At 38.7% G+C, this 21,150-nt stretch overlaps 1 protein-coding gene across 3 annotated transcripts in view; it reads left to right on the top strand.

The window, feature by feature from the left end:
* The first annotated feature begins 5,985 nt into the window (after positions 1-5,985).
* sptbn2 (spectrin, beta, non-erythrocytic 2) overlaps positions 5,986-21,150 on the top strand; it is a 48,362-nt gene continuing 33,197 nt past the window's right edge. For all 3 annotated transcript variants that reach the window (XM_026181036.2, XM_026181034.2, XM_026181033.2), the window contains exons 1-2: positions 5,986-6,549; positions 20,904-21,091. In XM_026181036.2, coding sequence (XP_026036821.1) covers positions 20,935-21,091 — 157 coding nt within the window. In that variant the 5' untranslated portion in view covers positions 5,986-6,549; positions 20,904-20,934. The remainder of the gene's footprint in view (positions 6,550-20,903; positions 21,092-21,150) is intronic.

The raw sequence follows: 21,150 nt of genomic DNA, 5'->3' as shown, positions 1-21,150 counted from the left end.
GAAACGCTAAAGAATGTGAGTGGATCCACAGTATTATCATGGGATTCATAAACATTAACTGCCTGTAAAACAGCTCATCTTCTGATTTGCAAACCACAAAAAACTGTCACAACTCCCCCACTCAGCTTTGCTTCCTATTTGTCCAGACCTGTAGTCAATCCCAATTTCTGTGCGGTCTGTGAGTCACGTTGCACCATAGTGGCACCACAGTTCCTTGGTGTCCTGGTTTCATTCTGTCTAATTATTATATAATTTTAAACTGGAACAGCAGGGTGACCTCCAGCAACTAGTTTGGGGAGAAACAGAGATAAGAAAAGGGACAGCAAAGACAGATGAGCAAGAACCGAACCAGAAATAGCATAGGTGTTCTCCGGAGAAAACTCAAAAAGTTGTGCTGGAGATAAAAATATCTGTTAGTGGGTCATGCTGACCGGAGTATAACCCGCTGGGTGTCGCTGGCTGTAGACTGCAGCTACTAAACTTTCCTCTTTGTTGGTCTAATACAGTTTTGGTTGACTTTGGAGGCGGAGAGACAAATACGGCATATGGTGATGCTTGGAAATGACAAGCAAATTTCACATTTGCCACTTCGCAATTACAGAGCAAGATGATCTGCATTTTTTCTTTAACATTTACTGGGAAAACTCATAAAGACTGAGTCATAAAGTCTCACCAGATTTTTCAGGATAATTATGTCAGTATGTGAGGCTATTTAGGGTGGTTTACTCGTCAATATGCTCAAAGTCTAGAGGTTGATTAATGCAAAGAGAGAATAAAAAGGGGAAGATGATCTAGGTTGAAATGTGTTGTTACCTGTCTGGAGAATCTGTTTGCACTGTTGTGGATAAACGCTGGTTGATTTATACGCTCTATCTACTGTATATACTTTCAACACTGGTCACACATAAAGGCAGCTATTACTCCTTCTTTTGGCTACTCCTTTTATGGGTTGGCACAGCGAATCACCTGCCTCCATGTCACCCTGTCACTAGCATCATCACACCAACCCTCGGCATGACCTTCACTATATTGATGAGTCTTCACTGTGGTCTTCCTCTTTTCCTCCTATTTTACATAAAGGCAGAAACTAGCGCTGATTAAAAACAGCAAAAATACTTTTTGTTTTAGGTTTATCAATAGATAAACTTTCAAGATTTAATATAAATAAACTGACAATAGCATTGGCGTAGGCAGGCCACTGCTCAAGCGTCCCAGCTCATCATTCTACCAGCAGTTGAATCTCATGAGATACATTTACTTTTACTTTTTGCTTTAACTTACCTACAATTGCTCCATGTCTGCAAGCCTCTTTGCAACCCAACTCCACTCCATGTTTCATGTTGTGTAGGACATAAAAGGAAGGCACCTGTAGGGCAGGAATTGCAGGCTTATTTTGCATTAGTACCTGCAAATATACCTTTTTATTACAATTTATATTTTCAATTAATTGGGAGGCTGTTGAATTAATTTGCAAAATGGACACTATGCAGTACATATCATATCTGTGATCTGTTTGACATGATCTATCTGGAATAAATGCTCAGTCTTGTTTCTTCAGCTTATAAAGGCTGCAGCGCATAGAGAGACCCCTCTCAATTACCCAGCTTTAATGAGGGTAGTGTTAATCAAACACACAGACTGTTTTGAGGTTGGATGGGGAGTGGGGGATGGGGGTGGTGGTGTATACACAGACTTTATCAGACACCACCCTCCAGCACCACCCCGCTCACTGCATGCACCAATGATGACCCCACCCACCCAGGTCCCATCTATAGTGAGCAGACAGAAGGGGGTTTATCTCAAACTGCTGCAATCTGCAGAAATCACTGTGCTGGACACACTCTGGCAGCCAGTGGCAGCCTTATATCCCACGCTCAGCTCTTTTCCTTTGTCATGGTGGATTGTGGCTGAGCTGTCTGCTTGGGTGTGGGTCTTTAAACAGAGGTGGGTGACTAGGACTGAGGGCGTAAACAGGTTCTGTGCATGTGTGTGTGTGTGAGAGAGAGAAAGAGAGAGCTATCGTTCCTGATGCACAAGCATGCAGCTCAGTTGAGTGATTTTTGAAGACCCGGGGCTTTCTTTTATTCTTAAACACTGCTGTGTAGCATCTGGTCAAAGACTCGTGGTTTCCTTTACACACTTAAATCCACCTTAACTCTAGTGTCTTAAGGCCTCATTAAGATCATTGTGTAGTTACAAGTCACATTCTTTCAAGCCAAAAATTTTTTAGAGATAAAGAGAAACGTGCCCTGATAGGTGTCAATGATGAGCTTGTATATACAGCATTATCAGCTTAGCAGTTTTATATCCAACCTGTTCACAGCTTTTAATTAATAGGTAAATATTTGGTAACATTTATCTGTGTTATTCGGTCATCCTAAGAAGGGAGCAGTTTACTCAAGGTTACCCTACATTACATTCCAGATGTGACATGGTCTCATTTGTGTGGTTAACAATAAGTTTTCTGTTATAAATCTGACTGTTAAAGCTCAAACCTCTGTAAACTTACATCATAATGTTCCAAATTCACAAAATAATTACTTTAAGCCAATCAAATTCTACTTGAATACTTATTGAACACATTTCAACTGTTTTATGGTTTCCCACTGCCACCTCATTAAAACAGGCAAATCTATTATCCATATGGTTTATATCCCCATTCTTCTTTCAAATTTCAAATCAACAACTTTTCCCAATTTTCCTTTCACACTTTTTTTTTTTTGCATTAAATATAGTTAAAGATGTTGCAAATCAAAAACAACCTTTCTAGCTGCAGCTGTAAAGAGGCTGCTCGTTTGGAAAACTCCAATAATACGTCCACACTGCAAAGTGTTCAAACCACTCTAACAACACAGCAGAGCTTTTTCATTACCACTAACTGCCTTTAATGAGTAGCATGCTTTTTTACTTCAAACTGCTGAGCCCTCCCCAAGAGACCCATCATCCCATAAACCCCTCACCACCACCACCACCACCATTTTTTTGGTTTCGCTACACCCGTCGATGGGCCGGACCTAGACCAAGACTCAAAACTGATTTAGGTGTCAGTTTGGGTGCCTTCCTCAGTTCCTGCCAATAGCGAACCAACATGAATGAATGGCTCCCTAGAGTGTTCATCTTTTCTAACTGCTGTAACCATTAAGACACTGCACACACTGTAGTGCAGCAGAGAAAAAGCACACAGGAAAACACTTACCCATGGTGCTGAGACACTCTTTCATGACCATCTTCCGGGGCTTTATGAATAACCCAGATCTCAATGACCTGCTTTATGTTGCACACCAGCCAGGTGCTGCATAGTGTCTCAGGAATTATTTAGTAGAACTGCAGTTCCTCAAAGATAACCCTCTGAACTTAAGTAAAATCTGGAGTAAAATCTGAAAAGAAAAAATAAATATGTATAAAAATAAAGATCAAGAATGTGGTGTTGAGGATAGGTCTTTCATTTCAAAAAGTGTAAAATGTATTCTTGCAGTATAGTGCATTAATATGGAACGAAATCCTAATCCTAAGAAATCCCGACAAAGAAGGAGAAGGAGCCTAGTTTGAGAATCTGAAGCTTTAGGGTCCAGTTATACATTTAATACTCCAAGCATTTAACGATATTTTACATATTTCAAGTAATAAGAGAATTATACACCAAAATAAATTTGAATATGCTTACCCTTTGTCATGAAATGATTTGCTTAATGACTGGAGAATTGTCAGAGCTATAAAAGGAATTTAAGCCCACCTTAAAAGGGCACTTCACTCAAAAAATACAGTGTAGCTACATCCCCTCTATTGTTGTATGAGTTTCCCAGTTTTGGAGGCATCAGCTGTACAACAGTAGAAACAACTTTCTTGTCTTGAATTTAATAGGAAAAAATATTACTTGCTTTGGTTTAAGGATATGTACTTGGCATTATGGACAAACACTGGATGGAGGTCCATCCATAAAGGTCACAGTGCTCCCTCAGCTGAATTCTATTAACATACTTCAACTATAAGTTACATTAATTCCTACAGAATGGTTATAAAAAATTAAGCACTCACAGTGCTGATAAATTATTGCAGTGAGAAATCAATTCATTTATCCAGTTACTGGTAGTTTAGTGCTTCTGCATCAATCATGTTAACCAGAATGAAGGACACTGTGCGGATGGACCTGTGCAGGTTAAACCTTGGGAAGTACCCCTCATGTGTCTTTGAAACTAAAAAAGGGGCCTTCATCAGCTTACGCAGCTAGTTTTAAAACAAGTAACTCCCTTGAAAATTGCTAAAACAAATGGAAATGCGCTGAAGATAGTCTGTGCTCTCAGTCAGCTGTCCTAGTGTCTGTGCATGAGTGATTTATTGATCCACTTCTGCTCCTAGAGAAAACGTGTCTCCTAATTTGCTTCTGCAATCTAAGACAGATATTTTTTACACTTTTATAACTGTGGATTCCTGTTTCTATGAGTCTATGGTTGTTATTATGCATACCAGTTTGTGATTGTAGTTTAAAGTGGCTCGTTTATTCTTAAATTTATTGTGTAGACTGACACAGTGTATAGATTTAGTAATCACAGAGGACTGACTCTTGTAATACCCTTTAAAATGTAAATGTAACAGATACTGCTGTACATATTTGCTTATAAATTCTAGACAAAGTGTATGTGAGTACAAGCACTTTTTTTTAATGGAATAGCAAAGTGACTTGAACCAGATGCCCTCTTGTCAAAGTTGGTTGCCTGTTCAGTTCGTATGCTCTGGCTTTGACACAGAGCAGGCCTAAGAAACTATCTACAGCAGATAAACAGCATTTGAAAGTCATGTCCTTAAGAAACAGGAAAATATCCAGCAAAGATCCAACGTAGGACCCGAGTGATGCATCTGGCCCTTCAATTGATCCATTTATTGATCACCAAAACCTCATCAGAAACAGTCTCAGAGGAAGGGTGGCTGTCAAAAGGCCATTCTTAAGGAAGAGAAACAGAGAAAATGCTGATGTGTGTCAAATTTCACAAGAGCTGGACTGAAAATCAGTGACAGCTGGTCTTGTGGAGTGATGAATGAGTGATGAAATTTGACATTTTTACTTCAAACCGCTATTGGTATGCATGGAGAAGACCAGGAGAGAGGTACAACAGTGAGTATCTACAGCCATAAAGCCATAAAGCACAGTGGAGGCTCTGTTATGTTTGGGACTGCATTTCAGCTCGTGGTGGGGATCCGGTCAGAACTGATAAAGCAAATAGTGTCAGGTCAATTGGAGAACATTTGACTGGGATATTTCAGCATGACAATGACACCTCAGACACACTGCCAGCACAGTAAATGGTTAATGAACTGTTTTTTTTTTATAAAAAAGTTCTTAGAAAAGTTCTATATAAGGATCATAATGAGAAGTATGTTGTATAAAGTTGTATAAAGTACGAATTTTATACAACTAGCGTCATTCACCCATCCATTTAAGCCCCTTTCTATGCTTATGTGCTTCCTAACATTAACATCTAACATTCACTCCCATCAGAGAGCAACTTGGGGTTAATAAAGATAAACTACCCCCCCCCCCCCCCTTCAAAAAAGCATACCTAACCTACATAGAAACTTCATGGCTCACTATAAGTCATGGATTGGCCTCCCCAGATCTCAATACCAAAGCAGTGTGGGATCATCGTGACAGAGTGACCAACAAAAAGCAGCCAGCATCCAAAGAAGAGCACTGGGAAGTCAAAGAAGCCTAAAAAACGCTGTTGAAGAATTAAAACCATTGCACGTTTCAATGAAATGCTCCAATTTACAATTTTACAAGCATAATATAAAGAAATGGGGGGCTGGTTTGACACTTGCACAGCACTGTAGATAGACAGAGTCTAATTAAAACCACGGTACCGGTATATGAAAGTGAAAGCTTTCAGTTTTAGCACCAGGGACAGCACCAGACACAAGGACAGAGCATTATCTTCCTGCTATTGTTGAGAATACTGATACTGTGAGAATACTGCGCGACTGTGAAGGGTCAGAACCCAACCTACACACCCTCCCACTCACCCGCCACCTAACCCCCTCCCACGCACATCCCTAGCTACCACCACCACATCTACTTTTTCTTTCTTTCTTCTCCCTGTTGAACGTTAGCACAGGGAGCTGGAGTCAGTGAGGTACGGACGGTCCTTCGGATGCTCGGCTGCCGGGGGGGGGGAGAGAAGAAGCTGCTGCGGATATCCGTCTCATACCTGCCTCAAAACGGGGTCCTCTCAGCCTGTATATGTTTTCCCCCCCCAGCAGACCGTTTTGCTGTGTGAAAGCTAAATAAAGAGAGAGCCTGGCTTGGTTTCGTAACGCGCTGCACCGCTAGCAGCGCGGAGGGAAAGAGGTTTTTCGAGGATGCGGATTTAAAGGGAAGACGTTACCAGTGTCACCTGGGATTTTTGTTAAACCGTTAATATTCTAATTTAGCGTAGCCGGACGCGTCCGAGAGCAAAGGAAGATTTTTCACATGTTTGGTTAAATTTCGCATATAGCGACGCGATAGGACAAAAAACAAAACATCGAGGGCCTCTTAAACAGAAGAGAAAATAAGGGGTAAGTGTGTGTGTTGTTGGGTTTTTTTGTCTCTTTATTTTCCGCCACCAGCAGGCTAGCAACCCGTAACAAAGCTAATGAGGGGGGAGTCTGATATTCAGGTGACTTGCTGTTAGCTTGCCACTGCTATTAGCTTTTCATGCCAAAAGACAACGTTTTCTGTTTTACATTTCTGTGACTGGAGATAAGCCTGCATACATTTCTGTTATGTTAGCTGCCTGGTTGGGAAGTGTCCAACTGCAGCGCGTTGTGTTAGTCGTTGGGAACATCTCTGTGTACGTCTACCTCTTCTTGCCTTTGTTTGAATCGATGTCAAATGCAGCCACATTTTATCTGCGTGTTGTGCACAGCCAGTCAGCCAGCCTGCCTGTGGATCTTTGATTCAGCATCTGCTTCTACACCAACCAAGCCTTGCCGCTGGCTATGTTTTTTACGTACCATACCATGATATGCTACAGTGCTGGCATCTTGTAAAGCTGTGGGCTTCGTGGTTATGTTATGTTATCATATGACATTTGAGATTTATTCTGCGTGCCTGGCCTAGGCTGTGAGTCATAGCTTGGGATGCATCAGGTAAAAGTAAAAATGAGGGCTCACTAGGGAAGAGATGATTGCAATCAAAAGCCAGTTAACACGTTGTTTTGAAATGTGCAAGTTTGCTATATGGACATCAAGCGCCTCACTTTTTAACTAGCAGATAGCACGGAGCTGGCATTTACTGGCCACCACGTGTAGATCCATGTTTCACTGGCCCAGAAACGTCTGCACTGAAAATGGTTGGAAAACAAAAAACCTCACATGGTTGGTTGATTGGTTTATGGTTTATTGTAATCAGTATTCTTGATGAGGAATTTGCAATTTGATGTTTTTGTCTAATGTTGGTACTGGGTAACACCCATGATGGGGTGTTTTTGTTGATTTTATGTATGTATTTCTTTCTTTTTTTAAACCTTAAAGCACAAATTAGTCATGCAGGGCTAAAACGTTTAGGTGTTGTAAACCACACAGTAGCTAAGGAGTTTGTTGATGTCACTTAACTGCTGTTAGGGCTACAAGAGTCTGCAAGGAAATGGTTTGAAACCAAAGTGAGGATCTCTTCATTAGAAGACAGTCATCCAGTTGTTCTCAGCACAGTACAGCTCTGGTTTGTGGCTCAGTTTATATTCAGTGACTGAATCTCTAGCTTTACAGAGTAGGTTAGAAAGCAGATTAATTCTGTGATATTTCCATTGCCTTTCCTCCCCTTTCCTGTATCATAGGCCTGAAAACTGGTTCGGATGTTAATGTTTGATATAATTGTATGATTTTTTGTTGTTGTTGTTTTTGAATTCATGTCTATAAAGTCAACACAAAATAAGTAAAATGTATTCTAAAATGTAATTTTAATTTCATGTAGGATTTGAGTTGTTTTAATTGGTAAAGACCCTTCCTGTCAGCTAGGCCTGAAATCATTCTGCATGTCCTCAGTTCATATTCATCACAAAAAATTTAGGGACAGTTTCCAGTGCCGGGTAGTCCAGTACATCATTAAAACCCACTATGACCTCAATAATAAACGTAATCATGATTTTTACTGTGACAACTCCGAATATGTTAAAGCTTTGTAAAAGGCACATTTATGGCAGAGATGATTTGGTAGTGAGTGTATGTTTCACATTCAGCAGTGTGTTATGAAACAGTGCCGGATTTTGTGCCGTTCTACCATTTCTACTGTTCTACTTCATATATTTTCTATCCCTGGTATTAAGGCTTGTACAACTATTGTCTCTATATAGCCATACTAAGGTTTTTTTATGGCTTGAAATAAGCCATAAGGGTGACACTAGGCACATAAACATGACTGGCCTGTATGTAGCTGAGGCAATGAGTCTGTGCTACTTTACTTAACATACATCTCTGCACTTTCTGTTATTTATGGCTATTGATGAACACAAATGTTGTTGTTGCTTGAAAACTAAACAGGACCAATCCTGCATATTTAAATAATAGGGAAGTACTGATATATTGGCTTTATGCTGTTGTCAGTCAATACTAGCCACTTATAAAAAAATGAAACACATTTACAGATGGCAGTGGCTGACAATTTTGTCACATCACAATCACAATAAGACTAAAAAAATTCTTTTCGTCACTTTTTCGTGGTATGTAACAGAGATGAATGACAACAATAACAAAACAAGCAAAGATATTGCTGTCACCCATTGAAAGCTGTAAAGGTAAACACATGCATTGACCTAACGTTTCAGAATTGGATCATACCTGCCATTATATTGTAAAAAAACAAAAGACAAATATGAAGCCACTAATTGAATTATTCAGTATTAGCCAGTTATTGTGCTTGTCTCTTTCTTTGTGGAGTTGATCTCAGTTCTTGCTACAAATAGATTTTGCTTTTCACATGATGAATATGAAGAATAGGTCAGTCTTCTTGTCTTTGTTAGTGGCTTTTCTTCAGATGTATCAACATAAATAGACTCTTTCTGGACTGCTAATACACATTGTAATCACTGCATTGACTAGACTTGAAGAAAATATCAGCATACATATATATGTAAACTATATTAGCATATTGTTATAGATTCAGTTCAACTGATATAACTAACCAGTAATTCTATATATATCATTTAATGTGTGAGCTTAAAAATATTTTTTAAAGTGCCATGTTCCTGGCAGCTGAATAAGCATTTATGTTCAGGAAAGAGGTGTGTGTTGTTGTGGTCAAAGTATTCTCAATTATTGTGTAATTAGACATTGTGCTTAGTGTTTCACTTAGTGCTATATCCTGTTTCCTGGAAGAAGAAATAACAAAACAAAATAGATTAATGCACTAAAATCCTTTCATTGGAGTAAAATGTGCTTGTTGACCAATTAAACCTCGTGGAATCCAGATCATACGAAAAACACCCAAAAAATGTGGAGCTTTTTTTGATGGAGACACAGACAGGATGATATAGATGGATAAGAAATTGCTATTAGCTGGCTGGCTGGTTGCCTTGATGAACAGCATTCAACAATAGAATGGGACTTTGAATATGGGCCCCCTGTAGTGCTGATTCTCAAAATCCCTCTTGGACAAGCCTTTTTCAATTCATGCTATTCACGCTTTTATCTTGCGGCAGTGAACCATATTACTAACCAAATTTAAGCCTTTTATGGCTGCTTTCTAATGTGTATCTCTTAACAATTCATATTTATAGGTCTAACTACAGGAGCATCTCATGATATAGTGTACTAATATATAATCTATTTATCTATTGTGGTTCATTTATCCAGTCTTTCTACGTTTGATACAGAAGAAAAGGAAAAAACCCCCAAAAAAACAAACAAACAAACCAGAAAATACAACGAGATTATACAAAATCAGGCCTCCCATTTTGTACATAGTTCAACCATTTTGACCAGTATTCGTCAAATGAGTCCGCCTGCAACTTTAGCCTAAAAGTTTTTCTTTCCATAACAAAAATAGTATATATCACGTCAATCCACTCATTTATAGTAGGAGTATCCTCATTAAGCCAACAATGGGTTTGCTTAATGAGCACATTTCAGCACACTGAACAAATATTTATCCAGTTTACATAGATTAAGACTCTCTAAGTTCCCTAGGTACAATCAGTGTTGGTCAAGTTACTTGAAAAAAGTAATCAGTAACTAATTACTGATTACTTCCCCAAAAAAGTAATCCCGTTACTTTACTGATTACTTATTTTCAAAAGTAATTAATTACTTAGTTACTTTTTAAAAACACGATTTACAACCTGAAGAGGTGATAAAGCGATAGATCTTTAAGCCCAATTCTACTTTTTCTGCATAATCCATCATACAAAATGTAATCAAATGGAAAAATCTCTTTTTTTAAACTTGTTTTATCAGTTTTAATCTTTTAACTTTATGCATCAAGCAAAAATTTAATTATATGCAACATTCTCTGAGTTGAATAAATTAGTTTAACATTTAAACCTATTTTCTACACATTCCAGCACATAAAATAAAATATTTTTTGTGTTTACACTCACTCTTTCAAATAGATGCAAGTAAAACACAGCAGAACATAAATAAGGTCAAAGACTCAGCGGTCCTGTTGCTCTATTTTCACCTATTAAGCAGCACTGCGGTAGGCGGAGGTTTACCCTGGTGCAGGTGTGCCGCGGTCAGTTGAAGAATCCGCGACTTTCTCTGCGAGTTTCCCATTACGTCGTTGCGCACTCGGTACTTGCTTGGAAGTTTAGGGGGTTTTTTTCGCTGTAAAAAGAAGTTTTCTTCCCACGCACAACAGACGCTAATGTTTTTGTCACTTTTTATGGAATCAAACTCAAAGTAAGGTCAGTACTTCCACGCTTTAAACGCTGCACGCTCATACTCTCTCCCACAATCGATATGTGATCCATTGTTGATCTGCACACAGCTGTTGTCACTAACGGCGCACTCGCTTACGTCACTGTCGTGAGACATTCTCGCAAAAAATCACGGTTTTAGTAACGCAGTAACGCAGCGTTCCTACGGGAAAGTAACGGTAATCTAATTACCGTTTTTGCAATAGTAATCCCTTACTTTACTCGTTACTCGAAAAAGTAATCAGATTACAGTAACACGTTACAAGTAACGCGTTACTGCCCATCTCTGGGTACAATACTGCAAAATGAAATTGTATTTTCTTTTGGAAGATTGTTTCCAGGACCTTATGTATTTCCTTCAAAAATGGAGCCACAAGAGGACATTCCCAAAAGATGTGGAACCGATTTGCTGCTGCATGTCTACACTGCCTCCAGCATGTTGTCTTATGGGAATAATTGGATTTTCGAGCCGGGGTATTAAAATAACAAATTATATTCTTCCAACTGAATTCCCTCCACGAGGGGGAGCTTGTTACCGACCACTGCTGCATACAGATCCCATCCCAATCCTCTTCTGTTAGGGATAGATTACCATCTGTTTCCCATCTTGCTTTAACATATCTTGTATCATGACCCCTTGGGTTGGTCAGTGAACGATATAATTTGGAAATAATTTTTTGATAGGGTGCATCTCTATATGCATTCTCAAATATGTAAAGAATTTCTTCATTCCCAGTCAGTAACTGGGGATGTTTTAGCTTTTTATTCAAGAATTCCCTCAGTTGCAAATATCTAAAAAAAGTCTTGATTTTGCAACCCATACTTATTCTTAAGGTCCTGGAAACTCATCATTTTTCCGTCTTTCAACTTTATTAGCCCATGTTTTAAATGTCGAGTCGGTCTTACTAGGCAAAAATTCTGGGTCATATGCAAACCACCTAAGCAGTTAAAATTTTTAAGGTTAAATTGAGGTTTCCGTTCATTAGAATATAGCTGCTTCTCTGAACAACTGTGTGATTATCAACTTAAAGTATTTTAAAACAAAGAAATGTGGTGTGTAGAGCCAGAGACATTATCAGCTGAAGATGTAGCACTGAAATGGTTCTAAATTTAAATCTATGAGAGAATTATCTAAGAACCAAGATAATGACAGTTTTAACTTCTAAGGGAAAAAGTTGTTAAAACATTATTGTAAACTAGAATTGCCTAACTTATTTGTTTTAATCAGATCGGGCTGGTGATTCTATGCATGCAGTTTTAACGTCCCTGTGACCATTAAAACTAAAGTTAATTTACTTAATACTCAAAATAACTGTCAAGTGCTTCTGGGTGGACTTTATAATCATTAAAAGCATCTCGCAAGCTGTAACTTTTTTGTTTTACATAAAGTTTAGTGTTATCTCCCAACCCTTTTTCCAAATTTTTTTTATTATATCGAGTGAAATTATACAAATTAATACTGCTGTCCATCTTTTTGCTGTGTGGATGCTAATTGCTAATTTAGCTGTGGCTACTCTGCACACAAGAGGAGGGAGAAATGGACACCGGGGAGTTTTATCCCCACTTCCAACAGGAGTTTGCACAGATACATAACAGCTGGAGAACTATTCACAGATCTTCACATATGGTTAAGTTTATGCCAATGTGTAGTGTCAGCTTAGGCCTCATGTGCTTTTGGCGGGTTCAGAAGCAAGGGTGATGTAATGGAAGTGTATTCATGTAGAAAAGTAATGTGCACATCTGTGAGGGCACCATTAATACTGAACCTTCTGAAGTGCTTCTACAGTGGACTTCCAGCATTAATTCAGTTTTAAATGTGGATTAACAGATTTGGAAATGGACAACATTGCTTTGACTCACAACACTAACATTTCACTCACCAAACTGAGGGAAACACCTCTTGGACAGTCTGTGCCACACTGCAAGCCATAAAAATGTATCAGTAGCACAAACGAGTTACAAAGGTCCTGTTCAGTGATTTTAGTTAGTGAACATGAAGCCTAGAAAAGGCTGATTAGTTCCCAGTGTTTTTTGTGCTGGAATATCTGTTAATGAAAACCTAAATTCCAGGGTCCAGATGGATTAATAAAATTCACCTTGCCTAGATATATGAAGCCATCCATAGAGAACAAAATACTTTTTGTACCAGGATCTAAACATTCTTTTTAACGCTGTATAGTTTTAACTTAGGGCTCTTTGGGAATTGACTTACTTTTGCAGCCAGTATGAAGTAGCACTTAAAGATTCTCCAGTTCTATCACTTTTCAAGTGGCTACAGCCATTTTCTGCTCTTGAAGTTATACACGGACTCAGTACAATAGCAGCTCTGCACTTTGCTCTTATAAAAACCAGATTTATAAATATCTCTATGACCAGATCATGACCATTGTTTTATTGTATCAAGCAATATATTATAGTAAATCAGCAACTATCAGTTAATAAGAGGGTAATATAAATTTATGCTGTCTTTATGGTGCCAAAGCATTTAACATTGGTCTTGCCTAACATTGGTACTCCATTCTTTCACTGAGGATTCACACTGAAACATTTTATGATGTCATGTATACCCAGTGGTTTGCTTAATAAAAATTAGCTCCCTGCGCTAAGAAACAAGGCAGCATCACATGGGTGTACTATAGGTGTTGACTGTGATGATCTGCTGGTTTTGCTATTTTGATTCATTAAGAAATATTAAATTCACATTTGCATAGCTATTTAGTTGTGTGCTTGCTTGCTTTTGGGTGTGGTTGGTACAATGTGGCGACCAGACTGTAGTCAAGAACTTGACTGAACTTAATGCTTATAGATTGTTTTTAAGATGCACCACAGTGATACAGATGTTCTTTAACCTGATGCGCCAGGTTATTAGGAGCATCAGGAATGCTAGTAACCTGCGTTCCTTATGTGTTGCTTGCACAGTTTTCAGTTAAATTTTACACAGTATCTCAGATTCTATGAAAACCAACTATGTAAACTGAACGAGTACCAGCACTCTCTTTATATTATTTATAATATTGCCAGAAGCATTGATGTTGTAGTAGATGCAGTAGAAAACAGGGAAAACACAACTCTTAACATGACATTTTCCAGCTGTTTTTATTATGACAGCTTGTACTCTATTAAACCTGCATCTAGAGTCTTTTAATGAATAAATATCTCTCTTAAAGGTGAGGTCTGGAAGGCTTTTGTCAGCACCACTTATGGGGGCTGATTTTTAGATGGAGAACAGTTGTTTCGCCAGTGCTTCACAAGGTCACAAAGTGTTACACACCCCCACAGAAATCTGAACGCGCAAAGTCTCACTGCCACTTCAAATCATAGAGCTAGCAAGCAATACTGATATGGACAGTGGTTAAGTACTTGGATAGGAGCATTTGCTGATAATCACTTATCTTAAAATTAAATGAATACCTTTCAGTGTATGCGTTCAGCTTATCAGTTCTTGCTTTTCTCTGGGTACTCTGAAATTACATTTAGGAACTACAGCATCTTAGTGCAGCAAGACTGCTTTTTGACTAAAGTGATCACGTTTTTGCCAAAGGTTGCAATTTGCTAAATGAATGCTTGCTAGTCCTTTTCAAAACACTTCAAAGAACAGCTGTGTGACACCACCATTATAAGTAACACCAACGTGGTGATTTAAATCTGCCGCAGACCTTAAATATGTGTTATTTTCTGTCACCCAGATGAACATATTTCATGAGGTTGTTGTTAATCACGGGGTAACAATTATCAAACTCCTACAGAGAGAGGATGTTGCTAAATAAAACTTTACATTTCAGATGGTTTAGAAACTAAAAAGTAAAGTGGTACAAAAATATTACACACCACTGGTAGAAATCTTAAAAGAAAATCCTGGTGTGTTTTTATATTGGCGCATTAGGATTTTTAATGGTAACTGAAATGTTTGAAAGCAAGGCTTTGTTTTTTATTTTCTCATTATAGCTCACATTCAGCCACATTATTCATATATTGGGTAGTGTTGTTGGTTCCAGGTATTTTTGTATTGGCCAGTTGTCCATCAAGTAGTAAAGCTTTCTGATTGGATGAAGCTATTTTCACTGATATGAATGATCTTGTATGAATCCGAAGCACTGTGTATTAGCACATGCAGGCGTGATGCCCGAGCTCGTGCCTGCATTTGTTCTTGTGTGTTTTAAAATGGCATGAATAATTAATTCACTGATGTTTTTAATTTGGATTTCTGGCAGCTTGGGAGATTGATGCTATTGTAACTCCCAGCCAAATGTATTTAGAAATGAAGGCTAAGCCCAGGACTCATTCAGCTGCAGCAGCAAGAGGGGAGCACAAACACTATAGCATTTGCCTGTTTTTAGTATTAGTCTTAATAAGCCATATTGTGGATGGGCCAGTATTCTCACTGGGCCTTAACTTGCCTGTATAGCAGCATCTCTCTGTACTGAACATTAATGATACCAATGGGACTATTAATTATTCTTTTTTTGTTGTAAATGTGACAAATCACTGAAGAAGATGTAGGTCATAGGCATCCATGTTTTCTGTCAGATAATACAGATTTCAATAATATAGAGGTCATGTGGAGGATTGACATTGTTTATAAACTAGATCGTTATGTTTTTGTCCATTAAGTACCTAAAGTATATAGTAGCGCTTCTGTGTTTTCAGACTAATAAGAAAGTTGTAAACCGTCACTGAGTTTGATGACATTTTCCAAGACTACAGGGAAATGTGACTTCTTGCAGTGAATAGTAATTCAGCTCTGGAAAACAATTTCTGTATTTGCCATGTTGCATTGATTAATAAATTAGTTTGACTGTTAATATGATTACTTGTTAAAATTAATTTAGTGTGTCATTTGTGAAAATGAAAAGATAATACGGATGTAGAATAAAATGACATCAAAACAAAATATTATCTGGAGTTAGGCTGATATCTATGTCGATATGTGAAGGGCATGCTGGCTGCGTGAGTGTTTGATAAATGTGATGCTACAGGTCAACAAAGGATCTCTGCTGTCCTATTCAGCAGGGCATTCAGGCCAGGATCAGCAGGCCGTGGAAGGGCCTCTGATGCATATGTGCCTCTGGCTGCCTCATCTCTGCAAACAGGAAAGGCTTGAACGGCTGGCCTCATCCCTCTGCTGACTCTCCATTGTGTGGGGCCACTTTGGCAGGGCACGCTTTGTCCTCTGCTTTTTGGGATCTGCCTCCACACCCTGCAGGCTCAACTAAGTATCACAGGCAGCTTGATTTGGGGCAAAGCAGAGGTGCCACATTCACTTGAATATATTAATATTCATTAATGCAAAGCTCATGGCTTCGGTATACTCATAAAGAATGCCAGCAAAACATTTTCTTAAATTTTAGTTTTTTTTCCTTCACTTAAAGATTTTTACAATGAAATTGGTAAAATGTTAAAAATCTTATCTTTGTGTGTTTTGAATGACTGTGTTTTAACATGGTTTTGTTATGAGTTGTATCGCCCCTTTGTCTGCCATTATAAGGAGTGTGTGTGTGTGTGTGTGAGACCGTCTACCCTATTCCCCTGGTGCAAGGTAGCAGTTTGGCTGGTTAATGTGCACAAGCCTAATTCCCTGAGGGTGACTGATTGCAGGCTCTATTTCTCTTTCCTCTCTCCCTGATTAACGGGTGCAGTGACAAACAGCCCAGCTGGGCAAAGGGAGGCAGCTCTGGGAGGGGAGGTGGGGTGACACAGAAGAAAAAATAGGCAGAGGTGGTGGCGCTGCCTATCATACTGCTAGCTCTGCCTTCCTTTCTTAACCAGTGTCGTTCTGTTGTGAGTAATAGCCTGATGTGTGTCTGCCCAGTATAGAGCTCGATTTAGCCACGAGGCATTTCTTTGTGCCCTACTTTAATCTTTTTCCCATTGTACAGAAGCACTATGTATCTGTGTCATGTGCCTTTCATTTGTATATTGTTTTGATTTAATTACAGTAATAATTTTTCAAAAGCATGTTAAGATATAAAGGCTGTGACAGGTTCTAAATATTTCATACACAAATGTTTGTCTTTGTTTTGTATTTGTGGATTAGACCTTGGGGGGATTTTCTTTCATAGAAACTCTTTTATGTGACCTTTTTGTGCCACATCTGTCTGCCAGGCTGTGTTTTTATTTATTTATTTTTAAGTAGCTTTGGGGCTTAAATCTTATGTCTGAAGATTTGGAAAATAGGCTTTTTTAGGGGAAAAAAATCAGGTTGAAGGCTCCTGCATGGCATTTTTACAAAGTTGCATTTTTATGGGTTAATTTCTTTATCTGATTTTGTTTCTGTCTGGACTGGGGGAGGTGGCTGCACATCACTCAGGCTGGCATAATTGTTGGTGTTGGACCAATCTATTTTGTGTGCTGAGTGCTGATATGGTTGCATGCTGCGTGGGTGGATTTGTAAGTGTCACTTTCAAAAGCATCATGTGTATACTGTATGTAGAAGGGCTGTTGGGGGTGGTGTGCGGTAATAGGTCAGGTCAGCTTGTATGTGCAGTTTTTATGTCACCCAGTGTTGTGCGTGTGTGTGTGGGAGGATGAGTACAGTAGGCTGTATCATAGTAGGTCAGGGGATTGTTAGTCTGATCCATTGAGGAGCGATTAGTCCAGACACTGAGCCAAGCCTCTTCATACTCACAACAAGGGGAGGATTGGCGCTTTGTTATCGCTGCCAGACTCTTGTGACCTCACTGGTCCTGCCCCTCTCCAGCTCCTGCCAATCCCCCAAACAGATTGCCTTGGACTATATTACTGCCAGGCCTGTCCTGGATAGTCTGTCTTCTGTGTGACTCCTGCTTCCATGCTGTGGCATTTTTATAATTTGGGCTATGTAGAAATCTTAAATGTAGCTACTTATCAGTAACGCTAGACTGATACCATACCAGTCACATAGTGTAGTAGTGTCTTTGTTTTTCTATTATTATTATTATTATTAGTCCTATAATATGCCAGAGTAAAGAAGAAAGCATGAATTGAAAAGGAGGAGAGCAGTGTTTGGATGTTTTTGAAACCACTGTGTCATAGTACAAATATTTTAACATCGCTCCAATCTTCAACTGAAGACTCAGTGATATACCTGACTACTTATGCATACAGTGAGTTGTAGAGAAAAGGCAAGTCACTCCTAGGGCGCCAGATAGGTGACAAATCAAGGAGCAGTTCCAAGGCGTTGTATTTCCTGCTTCTCTAATCCATGCATTTAGTTTCTATTCCCATCCACTTTCTTAATCAACCACTAATAGGATTTTCCAAGCATTTGTTTTTGTTTTGTTTTTCTATGTATATTTTACAAAATCAAATTTATGTTAAAGTACGCAGCTGCTGCACAACAGAAATGGCTGTGCATGACTTGAAGAAAACTATCTAAAAACGAAGATAAAAATCATAATTAGCAATATCCCAGTACTGACAACGGTGCACCAGAAAGTGCAACACCAGCATCTCTTCTCTTCTTTTCTGTCTTAAGCTATACTAAAAACTGGTAAATGTACAATTTGCTCAGGAAAAATATATTTGTAAAGAAAATACAAAACTGACTGAAGCCTTATACTTTTGCTCTGTCACACAGTAGGTTGCTACGGTGTAGCCACAGATATTTACGGAGTGAACACTCTTTAAAATTTTAAGATACAAAGGTTCAGTTCTGATTCCTTTTAGAGTTCATGCTAGGCTTTTAAAATGTGCACTTTTTTCCTTTATTATACTTTGCTCTGGGATGTTATAGCCTGCCTGTTGTGTGTTTTCTAGAATCAGCGATGGAAGGAACATGTATAGATGCAATCTGGCCCTGTATTTCTTGTGTACACTCAGATTGGGCCCATCTGGTAGCTGTCTGTTATTGATTTCCAGTGTGATTTAGAGGATACATCAACTTGGCAAAGCATGACAAGTCCAAGAATAGTTCTCCCAGATATATTAACAGCAGCTTTACATTTAACCAGATAAATCTATTCCATTGGCTGCTATCAGGTTTTTTAAGTCATACCTGGGTGACTCAGAAATTGAATTTGCATACTAATTGTGTGTAATATGGCCTGATTATTCTTTGCAGTATAACATGATCTAATAATGACCAAACTAAAACATAAACCTGATGGACAGTATTTATGTCCATATTTGGAAAGGGCAGTTTGCATCCTTTAATGAATAAATTAAACCTTGAACAAAAGGACAGGGCTCAGCAGTTCTCAGTCATGCTTAGCCTTTAATTACTTACTTTTAACAGCACAATTATTTTTGTAAAAATCTGTCATTTCTTCCCATCACTGCTCCTCATCTAATGGCTCTGATTAGGTTAGCCACAGCTGGTAGACACAACTAAAGCTAAACTCACAGGTATTAACAAACTGACTACTCAACCATGTCTATTAATCTGTTCAATGCTCTTAAGCAAATGGCTTCAGTTAGCTAATGGATCTCTATTGCAGGGGGCTTAATCTTAATGTAGGTCCCCCATTGTGTGTATTTGTGCATAACACTAAAGACAAGCTGTGTCTGGTTAGTGCTGTATATACAGTTAAGCCTTTACATATAGAATTTTTACCATGTCAAATGGTTAAGGTGTGAGTCACCATGCCTGTACAGCAGTTCTTGTGCTGTAGTTGTGCAGAATAATTGTCTCACACTCAGGATTCAATTGAATAGAAAAGACAAGATGCTTCTGCTTCTCGACCAAACTCTGAGAGCTAGCCAGCTGGAGAAAGAGGGTGGGATTGACCTCATTCTGTTTGAAGTATTGATTGTTGCCGTATTAGGAAGCCTTGTTTTTTTTTTTTTATAACTGGATGCTGAATTCGTACAAACAGCAGGATGGGAAGATATTGCGTTCTTAGCAGTGATTCAAGGACCGAGGTGACTAATTTATTCTGAGGAGGTTTTAGACCACTTGGCGAGCTGTGGCGATGTAGAGCAATGTTTTGATGAGGCCCCTTACTGTTTGTGTGATATAATCTGCCAGCACTTGCACAGGAATGCATGAATGACACACATCTCATAATTATGTTGTGAAATGTTAACAAAATGTCTTTCAGTTCCAAGACTCCACACCTGTTAACGGACTGACTCTCTTTTAACAGGTGCCATTTAACTAACCTTTCTTATTTATCTACAATAATGGGTAAATAAATATATAGACAGAACTTTATTAATTCCTTGAGTCAGTTCCTCTGGGAAATTCAGTAAATATATATAATAATTGAACTGTTATCATATTGACATAAGGAAAGATTTTTTAGTTCAGTGCAGTTTCTTTACAAAAGATGCAATAATGGCATAAAAAGACTACAAAAGCAGGGGAGTAGATTTCTGGTATAAACCCCTTTCCATTAAAGTATCTTGTAAAAACAATCAATTTTAGTTTTGCTGCAATGATACAATACGTATTGACATTTTAGCAGATAAGCAGTTTTTTATTTACCTTTATTTAATTTTAGAAGTGAAGCCATGCGATGAGAGAGTGCTTTTTTATGTGCAGCTTTTATGTCATTACAACCCTGGTTTAATGCAGTATGACACTGTGTAAGTGTATTTATACTGCCATATGTCTTCGTCTTTTTTGGTTGCTAGGTTATAGTTATATACTCGCAAAAGTTGAAACCTAAGTAGGTTGACACTGCTGTGCCGTTATGACTCAGCATACAATGACATTACTGGAGTTACAGGAGCTCTCATTTTTAATCGACTAGCATAATGACTTCGTGACAGTTGCTAAACTTATCTCAAAGTCTGTTACACACTGGCAGTTGCACCGTCCAAGCTTGCATTTGCATATGACTTACATTTGAGCATATAAAACTAGAGTGCAGCTGGCAGGCTTTGTGTGCTCAGTGTGTGGTTGACGTGCATTGTCTTTTCTTTTTTTTTCTTTTTTTTATATGGAAAATAGAAGTGGACCATTTGTTTCTGAAGTTTAATTTTCAAACTTTGTCTTTCAAATATTTCAAGGGTTAGTGTTGTGAAGCTTCTTGTATTATGCAATGACCTCTCCCTGCTGTCCATGCACTGACTGTCTGTGTTTCTGTGTCCGAACTGTAGGTTGAATGCGTTTTTCTCCAGCCTGGACAACATGAGCACAATCTCGCCAACAGACTTCGACAGCTTGGAGATCCAGCAGCAGTACAATGACATCAACAATCGCTGGGACCTGGCAGCAGAGACTGACTGGGACAATGAGAACAGTTCGGCACGTCTCTTTGAACGGTCTCGTATTAAGGCCCTCGCAGGTATGCTACACATCAGTGTACATTCTTCCAGTGTTGCTTGTCAATGTGCACCCATGTAC

Source organism: Astatotilapia calliptera, chromosome 10, assembly GCF_964374335.1.
Source record: "Astatotilapia calliptera chromosome 10, fAstCal68.1, whole genome shotgun sequence".
NCBI lineage: Eukaryota > Metazoa > Chordata > Actinopteri > Cichliformes > Cichlidae > Astatotilapia > Astatotilapia calliptera.
Note: the sequence above shows the minus strand (reverse complement) of the source record. Positions and strands in the feature narration are given on the sequence as shown.